The following is a 17,958-nucleotide window of genomic DNA, read 5'->3' as shown; positions in this document are numbered from 1 at the left end:
GTAACGCCTAAATATTCCTTTCAAAATAAGACACACAACTACAACACGGGAAACGACGAGTTGACACTAAAAACTCTAAAAACCATAAACTTCACACCCCGGTACCAAACGACTCACGGATCGTTACTGGTCCATGCCCCAGGGATTGGGGACCGCTGAGTCACCTGACCAAAACAACCAATCACAACAGCTGATTCAGTCTAGCGCCAACCTTTCAGTTTGTGGTGTTCATGGCCTTTAATTTTTGAGTTTATTAGTTATTATAGTTCCAGTGTATTCATTTATTTTCCACAATTTATTATTAACCTTGTGCTCTAAGTTACCCATTTCCTGTTTGGATCATTTAAGCGTGATCAGATCAGTCTGTCAACCAACACAACTTATGACAGGAATACACGACAGTGGACGAGCAGTTACCTCAACTTAAATTATTAATAGTCTCCCCGCTGTTTGATTTCGTGCCACAAAGGAGCAACTTAAAAAAAAACTGAAAGAGCTACACGTAGCAATAAGTTGGGCTTATTCGACGCTTAAATCTCAATGAAGCGAAGAAGAAGAAAAGATCTGTACTGACTATTTTTGTTAACTGACTTTGGTTGGTAGGAAATTTAGACTGTGGTGAGAAAGTCTTAGATTGACAACAGCAACAACAACATCCATGTGTGAAGGCAGACATGATGATCATATAACTGCTTTATTCTGACACTCAGAAAACAATCAGAGGTTACTTATATATATGTCACATATTGACAACAAAAGAATTCATGAATAAAGAAAAGGCTCATAATAGCATACTTTTAGCTATGAAATTAACCCAAAAGAATTACTTTACACCTTTCAGACAATATATTTTCATTATAAAGAGAACATAGAATTCAAGAACAAGTTCAGCTGAATTGAAAATACACAGATGACCCCACTTCATATAGGAATACATATAAAACAGTTACTCAGAGAATTGTGATATAGTGTATGGGTGTGTGTGTGTATGTATATACAAGTACAGTAACTTTTTTGCTTGGTTTTCTTTTGTACAAATATTTTAGGTGGATTAATAAATTCACCTGCCAGCTTATCAGGGCTTAGTGAATACCTATAAATATAAACGATGGATGAAGAGTATTTTCAGCTGATATGTAAACATATATACTACTATTAATAAGTACCAACACATATTTGGATCAATTAGAGGTCTAGTTGCATATTAAGCTGGTTGTGGAATACAACTAAAGCAAACAAACCCAAAAATATTAAAGTGTTTGTATAATAAATTCACATTTAAGTTACCTTTGACTTACATAAGCATAATAAAAACGGCTCAGACCTCTACAATACTGACTGCCAGTTATTAATGTTATATCTTAACATTTAAGCCTTGATAAGCTGACACTGAAACGGTTAAACAATGCTTATTTTAACTTTTTCTGTAAACTGTTGACAAACCCGTGCAGACTGATAGGAGCAATTCCAGATGACAGTACTCAAAGTTGTCCCCGGACTAACATGACGGAGGGGAAAAGTGGATGTGCATCCCCAAATAAATCTCCATGTTCCCTTATTTGGACTGCACGTGCTCATGCTAATGCTTTGGCAAACCCTACATGTATTAAATTTTTACAAATCATCAAATGTGTACGTGACGAAAATCACTGAAACAAAGTTCAACTTACAGCGTAAATCTTGATTTTAGATGAATCCGTATCCAGTTTTATATAGAATGTGATCATTAATTCGTTTTAATTTAAATCACGGGTCTCAAACTTGTGGCCCGAGGGCCACTTGGAGCCCACGATACTTATCAAGGCCGTATGTTAACATGAAGAAATATAATGTAATTTGATCCTTGAAGTTACTTTGTTGTTGAGTGCAATGTTAAAAAAAGATTTAATATGAAGGCAACATTGGCAGAGAGTCACAAACTAATGTGGACACTTATATCTGAATTTTTATTTTATTTTTAAAAATGAAGTGATAGCAGAAGTGCTGCCACGTGTGTGGCCAGAGAGGACCAAGGCGTTTATTTGGTAGTTCAACGAACGGCTTCAGTTATTTAGGAATGAGGGAAAACTGTGTTCATGTTTGCAGTTTTGTCTTGTTATAAAGTATCTGAAATTAAAAGCAAACAAACAAAACGCTGCATTATTGTAAATAGTTTTGGGTGTGTTCTTGTTTCTTTTTGTACTACTTGGTCCTCCAATGAGATCCAGTATCAGCAGTGGCCCACAGCTCATTCCAGGTTGAGACCCCTGCATTAAAACAACAGAATCTGTCGTTTGTTTGTAAACTCTGATCATTTATAGTAGTTTTGTAGCATAAAAGTAGTTCTTCCTCCCCACAGTTGATAAATTCTTCTGTTGTTTATGACAGCGTAGTTTGTGGTAGAGCTGTGATTGGCTAATAATCTATGGTTTGGACAAATTTGAGGTAATTTCTACCTTTTGACATTGATAACAGTGATCAAGCTTCACTTTCAACCAGTTTTCATGTACGATCACTGTCTGTCAAAGCATTAGCACGTGCACCCGCTCCGCTCAGGAAACTGGACGTCCAACCATCCTTCATGAGGTAAAATAAATGCTGGAGCGTGATCAGATCGTCATTTTTTCATTGCCACTGAATCTTTTATGAGGTCAGAGCGTCTGTGTCGTCATGTTATTACAGGGACCGTAAGAGTGAAGTCATGCAAAGCTGTTAGCTTACTGCAAACTACAGTGTTTTAGCGAACTGCCTTCACTCCCCCATCTCTCTCCTCCCTCACACAATCTAATGCATATGTATGTATATATATATATATATATCTCACATAGGCACACACATTCAGCTCTAAAAAAGAAACAAATCGATTTCATTCCAGTCTAATAGTGGTCACTAACTGAACGCCCACACGTGTACTCTGCTGCAGAGTTTATGTGAGAAACTCCTACAAATGTACAATCAGTTCTCCCGTTTTTTAAAATGGTAAAAATAATATTCAAAGTTTGTTCTATAAAAAACCCCAAACGGTGCGGAGCGTACGTACTAGCATACAAAAGGAAGAATAATGTTTGTTTACCTACGTAAAGACTTTTCTTTTACTTATGAGATAATGGGTGTTTTTTTCTTTTTTTGATATACAACATTACTCTATATCATTTTAACATCTCGACTAAACATAACTAGCTGTATATGATACTTTTTTTATAAATATATTACATCTCAGAAAGAAAAAAAGGAAAACAAATAAAGTGCAACAAACAGATTTTTTTTTAAGACCACAACACTTTGAGTGTGAGTACATAGAAATTAAATATTATTGGCAAAAGCTTTCAGTTGCATTTCCGTAGCTGCGCTTAAATCTCGACAGCTAACAGCGGCTACACAGAGTTTCTTTTAAATCCACCTCACGCAGCACAAAGTTGTAATAGAAGCCAATGCAATGACCGCATGTCGACGAAGAGGCGAGTAAGTCTGCACTCTACACACATTTACATTGTGTCTTCTAACTCCTGGGTGCTTTCATATATAATATCTTCCTGGACTTGTGTGTGTATACAGTATATGTCTTAATATATATATAATACAGTAGTTTTAGTAAAGAACAACAGTACAGTCTTTATTTTATCATCATGGGATCTCTGCTTAAAGAAAAAACTGAAAAATTAGCTCTTCCGAAACCTGCTGGTTGTGTTAGAAAGGAAACTGTCCTGCCGGCTGAGAAGTGAGTAGCACTGTATCCTAGTTTGTGAGTTTCAGTTAGCTCATCCTGAGGTAAAACATTTTGTGCAATGCTTAAAAAAGAGAGCGGTGACTTGTAGAAGAACAGCCCTCTGCCAGGGTTAACCCACCTCAGTGCTGTGTCATTCCCGTGTGACGGATGTGTGGGGTTAGCGTAAACCTTGTGTACAGATCACCCCCCGTGTTGTATTAGTGAGAATATGCAACCGTGTCTTCTGCAAACTCACTTCACATGCGACTATTCTGCGTTTAACAATGGCGTTTTGGGGAAACGTACACTGCAGACACACAGGAACCGCTGCACAATGTTATGCAAATTTTTGATTAACCGATTTACCCATTTAGTCAGTGAAGTGTGAAGAAGAAATTGTTCGCGGGGCTTATCGTGACTTCCCAGAGCCGAAAGCGATGGCTTCAAATTGTCTAGTTTGCTCAACCAAAAAAGCCAAAACAAAAGATGCTCAGTTTACAATAAGACGCAGCAGCTGGGAGCATTACTTTGTCTGTCAGTAGACTAATCAATTATTTGACTAATCCTGCACATCAGACATGTAAGAAATTCCACTGCAGGTTTTTGGTTCATATTTAAAAATGAATCTCTACATCGTGTTTCCAGCGCACGTACGATATCGTTATGGATTCCCTGCACTCATGTTTCAAGTGTAATTAATTTACCCAAGATGAGCTTTACTGACACTATAATTTTTTCTTTAAGACTGAGGCCAAATATTTCAATTCATTTTCTTTCCGTGAAGCATGAACATTTATTCGTTTAACTTTCTGTGCGGCTCGCACAAACGTGTTGCAGAGTGCCCTCTGGTGGACAAACCTGGTCACAGCGTGTTGCTTTTCAGCTTTTAAATGTTTTGTTTTTTATAAATCGGATGGATTTTAATGCAAATTCTAGATTCCCATATTCCAGTGCCTGGTCCCTTTATCCTTTCGAGCAGGTGTTCCCAAACTTTGGAATTCTGAGGATCGCACAGTTTCACTTCTTTTTGCTGGTTTGTCGTTTTTTTTAATGACTTGTGTTAAAACCAGTGCACGGTAGGGTTTGGTCTGCTTCGATGGCTACAGCGACACAAACTGTGCGCCTCAGAAATGTGTTGATGCGACGCTACAAAGACGAAAACTAAGTACATTCATGAGCTGAGCTCCAACAACTTTGCAGATAAAGTTCTGTTTACGTGTCGTCAGAAGAACTTTTCAGCCAATTCAGAACTTTTGTATGTCTCCTGGAGAGGTGGTGTAAAGCAGAAGAACTAATTTTAAATCGCCTGGGAGAAAAAAAATCACTGGAACAGGATCTAATAAAAGACAACTATCCCTTAAAGTAATTTAAGGCGGCTTAAAGCACATGTTTCATGGTCCTATCAAATTTCTAAAAATACCAGTGAGCATGAGATAAGATGCGAACACAGGCCGCCGGTGGGAAATGCAAATGCTCATCCCCCATATTTACATTCAGCTGTACTTATATGAATCGCTGCACATCAACACAGCCGGTGTCACATTTCCCCCAAAACACAGCAGCTAATGCAGAACAGTTGCATATAAATGCACGGTGCTTTGCAAGAGACCGGGCTGGCATATGAGCATTGTGAGTTCAAGACAGAAATCTGACCTTCATGACCCTTTACTCTGCATGCTGTCATACCACATAATACAGCTTGTAAGGCTCCACTGCAAGTGCACAACAGTAGGACACTCCAATGTTTGAGGAAAAAAAAGAAAGCAATCAGAGCAGTGCTGTCTTTGAACTAAGAATTACCAAGGCATGCTCGTCAGCATTAAGCGTTCTGCGTGCTGGATGAGTCAAAGATTCGATGATAAAAGCTGGGAAAGGAATTAAATGGGATGGATCAGTGTTCACCATCAACCTGATTTCTCTTTGTTGTGTGCACACACACACACAGGATAGAAATGCCCCAGTATATTCTTAGTCAGATGACAGCAGCTGCATATACACACCTCTGAGCATGCACCATGCGTGCTGCAGTAGGCTCACATTGGTTATGGTGACACAGCACCCATATACAGCAGTCAAGATAATGCACATGTGCATAAAACTTTCCAAAAGAAAACCAAAAGCACAAAATGAATACGAAACAAGAGCAGACCAATGATGACATCAAAAAGGTTGTTGTAGAAATATCTGCTTGCGAGTGTCAGGGGAGGGGCTCAGCATGTGGACCTGGAAGCTTTTAGTTAGATTTAACTCTCCGCCAAGGACTGGGTGTTCGCTCGTTTTGTGTTTGTATTTTATTTTTTTAAAGAGAGGATTTTTTTTTCGTTTGTTTGTTGTGGGTAATGTCTCTGTCTTTTCTCGCTTTTTTCTTTCTTTTAGTAGGGAGTGAAGCGACTGTACCCTCCTCTGTATAGGCTAGCCTGCAACATCAAAGATGAAAAAGTACCAATCAGTATTCAGGTGACAGCTAGAGTCGGTTTCTCTTTCTCCACAAATTTCCTTCCTTTTAACTTATTGAGTTTTCATATACGTATAATCTCGACACAGATTGAGAGTTTGAGACACTGAAGCCAATAACGGGTTTTGTTGAATAAATTCCCCGATTGCATACAATCCGAGTGTGTGTTAGGAACGGGAGGTAAAGTGGATTGTTGGATTCGGAGCTTAACTGGTGCAATTCATACGGAGGAAATTGTTTATATGCATGTAGATAGAGCACTTTCTTGAACGGCGAATACATTTTGATTTCATTACGCTTAGAAATAAATTGAAAAACAGAGATTTTTGTCCTTTTACGGCCGTAACAATATCAGAGATTGGACTAAAGCAGAATAAGTTCTGAGAGGTTTAATCACGGCTCCTTTTCAAGTCTGGCAGAGGTGCCTGCACCTTTCTGGAGGGCCAAACCACCACAGGATATTAGCCCTTAGATTTAGCACCATGCTCAAGATATCTAGGGCAGACACACATAGAGCATGCAAGTGGGCCTATGCATGCACACCTGCACATGCACGCACACACACGCAGTCCTTCTCATCTTTCGGTGGCTCTGCTGCAATTAGGAATTCAGGCAAACTCCAAAGGCTACCGAATGTCTTCAAAGGCTAATTTTGCCTAATTTCGCGGAGCCCTCTTGCTTGTACAAAACTTTCATCCGTACGAGATGCTTCTGTAAACTGGAAACGAGTAAAGAGAATTTCCAACCTCAACCTCAGAGGAACTAATTATTGTATAGCTTTTAAATGCAAAATTGACTCCTCGCTGCTGGAGAACCATTAATCAAATATGATTAAAGAATTAGGAACCAAACTGGTCTTTTCTCTTTAGCTTAGGAGTTTATTAGATGTTGGCCTCAGCACAGCCTGCATCCCAGTAGCCTCGCCATTTGTTCAGCGCCCCGTGAACCCACGAGCACACACACACACAAACAAGCCTGCGTTAGCTCCCTGAGCTCCCAACACACACCACATTAGATATTTTTTAGGGTCCAGATCCTGACTTCTACATTCACTGAGAGGACGATTAAAGTGTCAGAGGAAAGGAAGGAAATTTGGAGGGAAGAGAAGAAAGAATAAAAAACATTCAAGCACATTTTTTTAATTAAGTAAATGAAGAGGAAAAAGAAATGTCTTAATTAATGAAAGCTTTTAGCTAGCAGCTGCACCGGGGAACTGTACGCTTCTTTTTTAAAGTTGTTGAAAAATCGCATGCATGCTGTAATGATGAATTTGAGTAATTTCTCAAGCTGAGAACACGCCACCGATCAAGCTTGTGGGCAGGAGAGGAGGGTGAGACAACTCCCTCCCTCAGTCTCGCTCTCTCTTTTATGTCCCACGGCACACTGCTGCATGCGTTTGATGGGCCTTAATCTCTAGGTTTGGTCTGCGAGCCCGGCCCAACTCCCTCCTCCTCATCATCCTCCTCGCCGTCGTAAAACAAAACCAAAGAGGAACTCTCAGTTTCGGAAAAAATCCTCGTTTGTTTATCGTCACTTTTCATCTTTGATGTTACAGTAGCTGCAAAAGCTAGCTAAAAACAGACATTAACAGTTCGACCTCATCTTTTCGGGTTCGGTTTGACTGAATGGGGGGGGGGGGAACAAAAAGAAGATGATCTGTCGCACTCGGGAGCAAGTTGAGCGATGTAGGATGAAAACAGAGCTTGGAAATGTATCTGTTATGTAACATGTAAAGCTCGTGTTGGGAGAGGGAGAAAAGACTGCAGTGATCACTCATTCTCACTTCAGGAGGAACTTGTGTCAGATCAATAGTGCAGGAGGTGAGCTTGCATGGCATTGCAGAAGTTTATTGCACTTAATATCTGAGCCAATTTCCACATGCCAGGGCTTCACAGTACTACTCAGTACTGCCCACTAGGGTGTGCCAGATAGCATGACAAAAACCCGAATCGATTAATGAACAACCCGTAAATAAAAACCAGTGACGAGTGAAGTCTCTGGTCTTTATTTTGGAGTGTGTGTGTGTGTGCTGTAGCCTGTGTCATGGAGGGTGCAGACAGGAACAGGCGGTGCTCTCATAGACTTACCATGGTCCCCACACTGTATGTGGCTGCAGGGCCAATCGTGTGGTGATAAGGGTCTGCTGTTGCATAGACTCTGCCATAGCTGCACAACAGGGGACAGAGAACGCGGTCATTGATCTATCATTGACGAGGAGAGAAGAACATTTATGCATGCTTGTTTAATGCTCAACCCCTCAAGTAAACCCTTTCAAGTCTCTAACGCAATCAATTATTTCCCTCCCCGGCCTCCTGGGCTTCCTGCTTTATACAAGGTGGTTCAAAAAGGGGAGTTCAAAGGTTGGTGAATTATACTTGTCTTTTCATTGTCATCTTGATTAGCTGGATAGAATAGGTAATGAGCGGAGGGAGGCAGAAAAAGAAGGATGCAGAGCAGAGTTGGTGCTGGAGGGCTCGCTCTCTCACCCTGCTCTTGTTTACCGAGGCTGCACACTGGGCTCACGCCCCTGTCTTTTCATTGTTGCTGGTTTGGAACTAATCCTTCCAATTTCCTTCTGAGACAGGACAAGATGTGTGCGCTTTATTTATTTATTTATTCGACTTCACATATTCCTCTATTTACTTTCTTTTTTTTTTTTTTTTTAGCTCTTGCTTGCAAATGAGGGTCTGCAAGGAGCAGATAAGGCACACCCAGCCAAGGACTGAGGGCACCAAATCAACCAGGAATTAAAAAAAAAAAAAAGGAGTGGAGAGAGGAGGAAATTCTCCTAAAGGAGACAACAAGACGTACGACGTTCGTACGAGATGCGTTGAGTTATATAAGATCTAAATATGGCGCGGCCCATTCAAGTCCGTCGGCACCCAAGGTCAGCGAGCAGGACGTGAAATCGGAAAGGCTGTCTCAGCTCCTTGGGGAGGAGGCCCGTGCCGTGAGATGGTCAGGGGAAGTCTCCGTGGTCCTCTTATCTTCAGTGAGCACTGAACCCCACAGGCCCTCTAAGGCTAATACATCTCCAAAATGACTCTCACCAGAGTGGCGCCGCTGACGAACAGCAGGTCAAACCACCCCGCGCAATGTCACAGAGCCGACTGGAAGCTAGCAGGGTCTCTACGATGTGCCTGGCTCCTGTGAAGGCCTCTTTGATTCATCAGCCTCGCCTGTACCAACTCTCTTTAGTTACTTAAAGGGCTTTGGTAATGCAGCCTGTGAGCGGTGTGGGCTTTTCGGATAATAAATGTTTCATATTTTGCAGGGTTTCACACGCCTTCCTCAATCCCGGCGACCTCTTTTTTTATGATTGGCTGACGGCTCCACGGTAAAGTCTGATAAGGTGCGGCTGAGACAACACCAGCAAACCCTTATTGATCCAGTGGGCATGACCGCTTATTCAAAAGGAAACAAACAGACAAAGCAAAACAAACAACTTGGGGCGAATTATATTAAATCTCAGAGAAAAGTAAAGGCAAGAGAAACACGAATTAAATCACTCGGAGAGGGAAAAAAAGCCGCCGTCCAATTTCTGCTCTCGCAGAGCGCGGCTGCTCATAATTCGAACCGCGGCGAGGCCTGATAAATCTTACATTATCGATATGATCTTCAGGCTCTCAGGCAGGGTGTACGTTATCACAAGTGACATGCTCAATCCTTCCCAGATTAGATTCCCAAACCGGCCCACATCCCGGCTGACAACGGCTTTCGGGGCCGAAATGAATCAGCGACGCCTCCTCAAACAGAGCACACCTGAACCAGAGTGACATCACTCAGAAGTGATAGAGTTCCCGCTGGTCCATCTCTGCCTCTCTCCGTCTCCCCACCTCCCCTCCGCAGACCCGAGGCCATTAATAAATACCGCAGTGATATACCCACTCTCCCCTCACAAGCGGAGAGTCACGACATATATCACTGCTTTTCTCATCGAGTCCAACAAGGTTAGTCTTTTTTTCTCCGTGCGCGTGTGTGCTCTTTAGCTCCGAGCTAAAAAGAATATAGCGGTTTGCCTAATAGATAAGATAACTCGAGAGGAAGAAACCCAAAATAACCCTCCACAGAATATTGTAAAATGCTGCCGGAGCAGCCCCCATTCATCACACGCGCTCTCCTACTATCACGTCTCCTGTAGATATGATCATTTTTGGTGGGAAAACACTAATTATTCAAAGCTGAAGCCCACCCTTTGCTGCATTTATGAGATTTATGAGGACATATTTAGAGGCGCACTCCTTTTTCCTTCTCCCAGTAATTTTCCCTGTTTCACAGCCTGTGGGATCAACTTGTTGCTTTAAATCAAAAGTTCTCGGGAGCCGAGTCGGACACATCGGAAACATGTCCGTGTTTTTACTTTCAATTCAGCATTTTCTCAACAGCTGCTCGTGGAGAAAAAAAGTAGCCTGTGCCTGCTCTGCAATGCATTTCTGTTTCTTTAAGCACTTGAGAAGTGAACGCTAACGATGGCTGAAGTCAGCCTTGTCTTATGGAATTATGGGAAACACTCAAAACAGCCTCAATATTCCCAGTTACAGCCAATAGTCTATTGGCTGTAACTGGGACGTTAGCATATGCTATTTCCGGTGTCCTATTCGCGCCTGGTTTACGGTCCAAAACAAGTTAAGCGGCGATTTACATTTCTATAGATGTCTTGGGCATTTACCCAATATATCTGTAAATGCTGTTCATAGAGTTGTCGATATTTTTTCCCTGCACCTCAGAGCAAAAGAAAAAATGGATTCAAATGTTATATTTCGCTGGTGTTATGTTCTAAAATAGGTGAAATCAAGTAGCCAATTTTATTTTTTGACGGTGCAAAACGTTTCGTGGACATACAGTACTGCACTTCAGAGTCACACTGCCAGCGATCGATGCAGCGATTCTGTACTGTACAGGAGAGATGTCACGGAGGAGATCGTCTGCAGCGATCAGGACGCAGGATGTGACGTAAAAAAAAACGTGCAAACTTGCACTAAAAAATCTGCGAAACAGCGAGGTGAAAGGTGAACCGCTGTAATTTTGAAGGTAAGTCACAACATACCCTTTGTAAATATTAATGTATAGAAACCCTTACAAAAAATGAATGATTGCTGGTGTGGCTTTTTTTCACGGTTTGTTAACATGCTGTGTAGGTGTGTACTTGATGAGCTGATATCAACATAACGGGGGAAACATCTGGTTTGACTATTCTTCACCTGTTTAAATCATCAGACCAGTGCTTCTGAATGTGGACGATGTGTCTTCTGCTGCAGTTCTCCAAACAACTGATCGATCTAAACTCTTTAAACGTAAAAATTGATCATTAGATTTTTTATGACACAACAGTGGTGAGTGTTCCCACCTTCTGCTCTTTGTAACTTAACGCCATCTTTCCGTTTTCTGGACATGATTTTGGAGGATATCTTGACCGCAAAGTAAAGCTACCGGAAACGTACAACCCTACATCCGGTCTCAAACCAGGAAGTTAGCATTTTCTCGTGCACAGGGTCTATTAATTAATAACTTTACAGAGATTTTTGTCTTTAAAACCCCTCAAATTACATACAAGAGAATCAGTCTCATACAATCTGAGACCCTCACCTGTCACTGTAAGCAGCGGTGGTGGTGGGTTGGGCAAATCTGTATGCTGCATAGCCACCCTGTAAAAGAACAAAAAAATACCACCATATTTAATCAGTGATTACCTGTGCAGACAAAGGTTAGCTCTCAAAGACGCAAGAAAACAACCACTTGCGCACACACAGCCTCAAATTGCCTTAATGGTTAAATGTCACCACGCAGTAGTTTGCTCATCTGCTCACACTCCCCGACTGCAGCCTCCCCGTGAGACACCAGAGGGTGCTGTTTGATATATGGTGTGTTAGGCAGGTGGTGGCAACAAGAGAATGAATGATGTTCTGAGAGGCAGCGCGTTTAGGGGGAGCAAGTCATTGTCGCACCGGAGGCTCATCCGAAGCGCAGCAACGGAGGCAACATGAGCCAAATCCCCACATTCGGCCCATTTTTAGATTGAGGGCGCGCCGCTGCTCCGTAATTGAAGATCTCCCCCTTTTTTCCCCTTATACATGACCCCCCCGGCTCACAAAAGAAGTAAGAAGGCAGAAGACGGTCGGACCATTGGGGAGTCAGGACCGCTGTATTCATTTGCCAGAATGGGGAAGGAATTAAAGACCTCATTGTGGAGTGCTGCTATTACTCTCCTTGAAAAATGAAGCTGTTCTCCCACTGTTTTTCTATTAGTGCCAGTGGAGTGTGTGCCCATCTGTGTCCATACGGTGGATAGGTGGCTTTTAATAATGCATGTTTTCATTTATTTTTAAACTCAAGGGGAGGGGGGTGTCCGATGCAGAGCGACATCGCGAAGTAACGGTGAGTCGGCCGAGGTCGTGGGTGCAAGCGAAATCGGGGCCACGGCGATCGAATTCCGCTCCTTGATGTTTACCAAGGGGACAGGAAGTCACAGCAATTGAAGCGGATGACTTCCTGTGGGACGGTCATGCCTTGGGAATGTGTTGATTACAGCAACAGCCTGAACAAACACGGAACAATAAATCACTCTCCCACATTGTCAAATCCTGCACGCGGCCGCGCAGCACATTTTTTATTTTGTCATGGGGAATATGTGGGTGTGCCGTGTGTGTCTATGCATGCATATGCATTAGCGCATGCCACGTATGTGCATTTATATGTGCATGCATTCGTTCCCCCCCCCCCCTTTCTGCTAATGTATTAGCAGAAGCCTTGACAGAACAGCTGGCTGCTTTTGACAGCACGCCAGTGTCCACTGAATGATTGTATAGGACACTGAGGGCTGTGGGACGGCTCCCTCTTGGTCACTCGAGACCTTCACATACTCTCAGCCAGTCTGAAGCAATGCAGTGGCCATTGCCAAAACTAATGGCAGTAAAGCACCAGGGGCCGGCCTGACGCTTTGAGTGATGGACCGACCTGGCCAGGCCTCGGTCAGGGGACATAGCTGTGTAGGACTTAGCTGGAGGTGGCTAAATGAGCGTGAGAGACAAACAACATCGCTCAGAGCACAGCCCGGGTCTCTTCCACAGTGGTGGGTGTCCCTACAACAAAAGCCGGTGAAATACGGCCCTATCGTGCGGGCCGGTGTGTAAGTCATGGATCACTTGGGTTTAGCATTTCATTCCCAGACACCGGTCTTTGTCAGGGTGAAAGTGAGAAGGAACTGTCATTGCTGCTGCTGCACAGACAGTCATCTCACTGCGGTGGAAAAAAAAAAAACCCAAAAGGGACAAATTACATTCCTCGCAAACGTTTGGACTCGTGTCAAAGTGGGGCAGCGTGGTAATTTCAGCATTATCTCCACAGAGTCCACGCTCTTCTCTGTCAAGGGCGAGGTGCAGCAGGGCCGGCCCCCGATGTGACCCTGCCTGCACAGACAGCTCCAGAGGGACAGTTAATCCCTTTATCTGCGGCTTCTCTTATCTCCCACTTGCTGATGGCTGGGAGGAACCGGCTCCACTCAGGTCTGCGCAGACCCCCTGGGGCAAGCAGGGGATATCCCAGCCAAACCCTGGGAGTGAATGCAAAAACACCAGAGAGGTAACAAGAAGAAAGAAAGCTGGCAGGGCGGCGGGGGGGGGGGACTTAAAAACCTCCAGACAAATATAAAGGAATAAATGACCAAACTTGACATGGGACACTGAGTCAGGGTCTGCCTCTTTGCCAAAGTCTGAGATCATAGGAAGAAAAGAGGGAGAGGAGGGAGGAGCTGAGGGGGTTTTAAATTTTGTTGTTGAGTTTCTTGGCACAGTAGACGGAGGCCTAATCGACGCCGGCTTGGCAGCGAGGCTGGGGGCTGAGGAGATCACGTTTTTGTCTCCAGGGCTGGGCTTCTTGTCTGTTTTACTTCTGTTTCATCTAGAAGAAAAGTCAACTGTACTTACATAGATCTCTGCACCGTAGAAGCCATCTTGGTACACCACCCTGTGAACGTGCGAAACAGGAAAGCACAGTTAGTTGACTTGGACTGCATCCGACCCCACCGACTCTCAGCCTTTGCCAATTTTCCTATTTTGACCATTTGCAGGTCTGTGGGGTCAGCTCTTAGCAGCTTTAGCTCGCTGTACCACAAATAATGAATGACACAAACTGAAAGGTGTAACGGTTTCACATCCCTGTCCAATTTTCTGCTCTGGTAAAATTGTTTGTCTTTCCAGTTGCTGCAGTTGCTATCAGGAGGGCTGGCGGTGGAGAGGGAGGACAAAAGAAGGCAGTGAAGGAGCTGCGTCACATGACTAGGCTATATAAATCAACCGGCTGCCATCAGCAGCAAAGGGGTCCCCGAGTGGGAAGGAGGCGAATGGGGATGTGGGATTTCCAGTCTCAGCTGCGAGTCCCACCGCACTAAGACAGATCCAGATCTAATCACAGATAGACAGCTATGGCGGGGCAGCGGCCAGCCTCCGTCAGACCTCTCCCACGGCCACACAGACCAGCGCTGATAAGAGACGAGTGCGAGGCAGGCTTGCATAAAGCCAGGAGATCAGCACGGGCCCCGGTCACAGTCCAGTGAGATCTGACTGGTAATACACTATCGCAGCTCTCACCTTGACTTTGTCAGTTACTCCTTTGTCAACACACGCTGTACAAATGTAAGGACGGGCAGGGTTCGGTTATGTATATCCGCAGATAAAAAAATATGTAAAATTACAGCAGCAATGCTGCCTGGCTATGTTAGACAAGCGGGTTTCCTGCAGGAGGGCACGGTCTTGAGACGCAACAGAAAGATTTCTTTTAAATTATGAGTAGAAAAGCAAAGTTTGGGCATAAATTCAGTCGGAGCAGTCTTGGGTACAGTTTCATTCATACTGCAGCGTGAAATCTAACCAAACGACAGCTATCTATATAAAAAGTGTTCGTTGTGTTCAGACTACACAGTATCAGCCCAGTTACGGCCTGACACTGATGATGTCGTGTGCTACTTTGCATCAGGAGGAACAGTCCACAACACGCATTTTGTCTTGATGTCTGAAAGAGTGTATAAAAGCTAAAACTCTCAGCTATGAAAAGACAAAACTTATCGTACCAGACAAAAATATCATGCGACCCGAACCGGGCCTCGGAGGGTCAGTACTCACGCTCCGTAAGCTGGGATTGGTGGTGGAGGTGGAGCTGTGCGGAATGTGTTGTACACAGCCCGTCCCCGTCCCCGCAAGTGGGCACCCCTATAGGCCACCGTAGCGCCTGTGGCAGGGTAGGGAAATCCTGTTACTATAGAACAAAAACACACACGAGAAGAAGAGAAAATGACTTTCAGAGAACATCCTCGACTTGGCATTGCTTACCTTATGACAGAATACATTAGAGAGAGACGTGTGGCACTGCTTTCCCTATGACAGAATGCATTATAGGGAAGACAAGGAAACAATAGATTTAATCTTTTCTAGGTGCGCCTCATCGAGCACTCTCCCCTTTCCCAGCTCGCTGCTTTGTGCCGTACTCAGCAAGGATCCACATTTGCTGTACGCATCCTTTCCCAATGCCTGGTGAGGGGCAGCCTTGAAGCTGGGCAGGTAATGGATGCAATACCACTAGTTTCGCACCACGGCTTTTGCATAGTTTAGACACAATGGGCTAGCAACAAAGAGCAGCGGGAGGGTGGACGGGGTAGAGGTAGAGGGCGTTTCTCGGTGTCGGGCGGAGACGAACAGGCGGTAAAGGTTGTTGAACAACTTGACTAGACGTTCTGAACTTCCCCGAGGGGAAATGGAGCAGATGGGCAGGACAGCCAAGTCCCAAACCTCAGCATGACCCCCATCTCCAAACCCATCTGGGACCATCTTTAGCCAATCGCACAGCCACATGCTCTGTCCTCTGCTGATGGCTACCACTGAACGTGAAAAGGGTCAGTTGGGGTGAAAGGCTTCGGGGTGATGAGTAAGGGTTGGTGTGACGGTGCGACAAAATAGCCACGGTCGCAGATTAGAGGACAGCCGATGTGATCGTCAGCTCTCCACTTAACCTTCAATCGGTCCACTGGCTGTCTGATTACAGGCTGTGGAGGTGCATACAAACACACTGATCTCTAGACATGATTAAGCTGGCCTCTACTTTTCCAGCAATTGTAATTCCCTCACTGCTCCCTTCCCTCTGGTCTTCGCCCTCTCTCCCTCCCCCAACGTCTGGTCCATCACAGCACAGTCAGCCCCGTTATTCTTTATCCCCAGAAACGCCCCTTCGTCACCCTCTCCTCACCTTACTCTTCGCCTTATTCATTTCCGCGACACGCTTTGGATGAATTCATCACGGACTGCTTCACTTTCCCCAATCACAGATCACTCTGTGATGTGGAGCTCGAGTCTGATTTGGTTTGGTGGGGTGACGCGGTGCCTCGGCTGGGGTAAATAATGCGGGTTAATAACACGCATCCGGCCTGTTTCAGACGACCCGCCAGTCCCTCGCAATCTCCGACAAACTAGACTACAATGAAGTTCCATGGCAGCTCGTAGGTAAGCGGTGCTGTATGGGTTTGTGCCTGGGGAGTGACAGCCTGATGGTACTCTGCCGTGTGCAGCGCCAGCCCTGCATTTGGTCGAGACCAGTGAGCACCCTAATGGACGATGCTCACCCTAGCCTCGCTGCTTCAATAAAGCTGACAGGGAGACAGATTAGTGGTGCTTTTAAAAACACAGAGAGCCCGGTTTAATGTCTTCTGCCATTAACATCACGCTCCATTAGTGAGTCCGCACACATATTCAAACTTTGCGTCTCATTTGGCCAGGTGACGCCCACCAATGTGCGGGGCGCTTTCTTTGCTGCCAACACACCCGTGGACGGCCTGGACTGGGACGGTGCCCCCTTTGCCTCCCGGGTGATTTATAACGCTGACCTTGACATTTAAATTAGTCCCTCCTTTTTTTTGGAGCAGTGGACGTCTGAGCACGGCCGCTAAAGGGCAAAAACAATCCTTGATAGTTTTCGAGGTGCGTTGCCCTCTTCTTAACAAATCGCCGCTGTTTCTGGGCTCCCACAAAGCCCAATTGCTTCCTTCTCTTTTTTTTAAAATTTGTATGCAATATGCATGCGGTGATGTATGTGAATGTAAACTCATAATGAGTTGGCGATAGGCTACACTGCTTCAATAATAACCCATAAATCAAAGGCGCTGTCACACCTTGGTAAGCCCATGAAAAGCAACAACAGCAACAGCGTATGAGAGCGCAAACCTGGTCTAGCCACCAAAGTCAAACACCCTTTCCGGGAGGGGGGCTGGAGAAAATATGAGTTATGCGCTGAAGGGCGGCGGGGTCACGCTGCACCTCGTATGTCATATGTGTCAACTTGAGAAAAGCTCAATACCTGCAGAGCCAGTTGGACCCGAGGTAATCCCGCTCTGTGCCAATGATGGGGTCATAACCGGCTCCCATAAAGAAAGATCTGATTTTCCACAAGGTTGATCTCTCTAATACTTCCTGCTCAAATACATCGGGCAATGAGCACTTAATCCACGCACTGGGGACCAAAAAAACAGTTTAATCTAATCAAGAGTCTGGAGCTTAATTATCCCCCTAAAGTACACTCCAACAATGAGAGGATCTGTCTACATATGTTAAGATGGCAATTAGCCTTTCTTTTCTGTCATTTACACAGCTGGTAGCTTTTCACGAGTCCTCAAAAAAGAAGAAAAAAAAAAGAAACCACCTTAGTCGCAGAAAAATATGAACTGGTGAATGAAAAGCTACTCATCTCCTGTCTTCCTGGGAATTAGCTGCCGAGAAGAGTCTCTTTGCGTTAGTCTGAGGAGAGCCGAGCCATACGAAGGGATTTCTAAGTGACAGCT

The 17,958-nt window shown here is 44.4% G+C and overlaps 1 protein-coding gene across 9 annotated transcripts in view; it reads right to left on the bottom strand.

Moving 5' to 3' along the window:
- LOC147333167 (RNA binding protein fox-1 homolog 3-like) overlaps positions 1–17,958 on the bottom strand; it is a 434,532-nt gene that overhangs the window by 7,965 nt on the left and 408,609 nt on the right. For 8 of the 9 annotated variants that reach the window (XM_086290156.1, XM_086290157.1, XM_086290154.1 and 5 more), the window contains 5 exons: positions 15,257–15,389; positions 14,063–14,102; positions 11,727–11,785; positions 8,228–8,306; positions 676–6,102 (listed from right to left, as the gene is read on the bottom strand). In XM_086290156.1, coding sequence (XP_086146282.1) covers positions 6,058–6,102; positions 8,228–8,306; positions 11,727–11,785; positions 14,063–14,102; positions 15,257–15,389 — 356 coding nt within the window. In that variant the 3' untranslated portion in view covers positions 676–6,057. Of the gene's footprint in view, positions 1–675; positions 6,103–8,227; positions 8,307–11,726; positions 11,786–14,062; positions 14,103–15,256; positions 15,390–17,958 lie in introns of those variants that run through there. The other variant, XM_086290151.1, reaches the window with a different exon arrangement.

The sequence above is a fragment of the Aulonocara sp. 'chitande type north' Nkhata Bay genome, linkage group LG4 (assembly GCF_057382095.1).
Source record: "Aulonocara sp. 'chitande type north' Nkhata Bay isolate Kocher_YH1m ecotype deep benthic linkage group LG4, A_spYH_male_GT1.1, whole genome shotgun sequence".
In the NCBI taxonomy this organism is placed as follows: Eukaryota; Metazoa; Chordata; class Actinopteri; order Cichliformes; family Cichlidae; genus Aulonocara; species Aulonocara sp. 'chitande type north' Nkhata Bay.
This window is presented reverse-complemented; position numbering and strand designations above follow the sequence as displayed.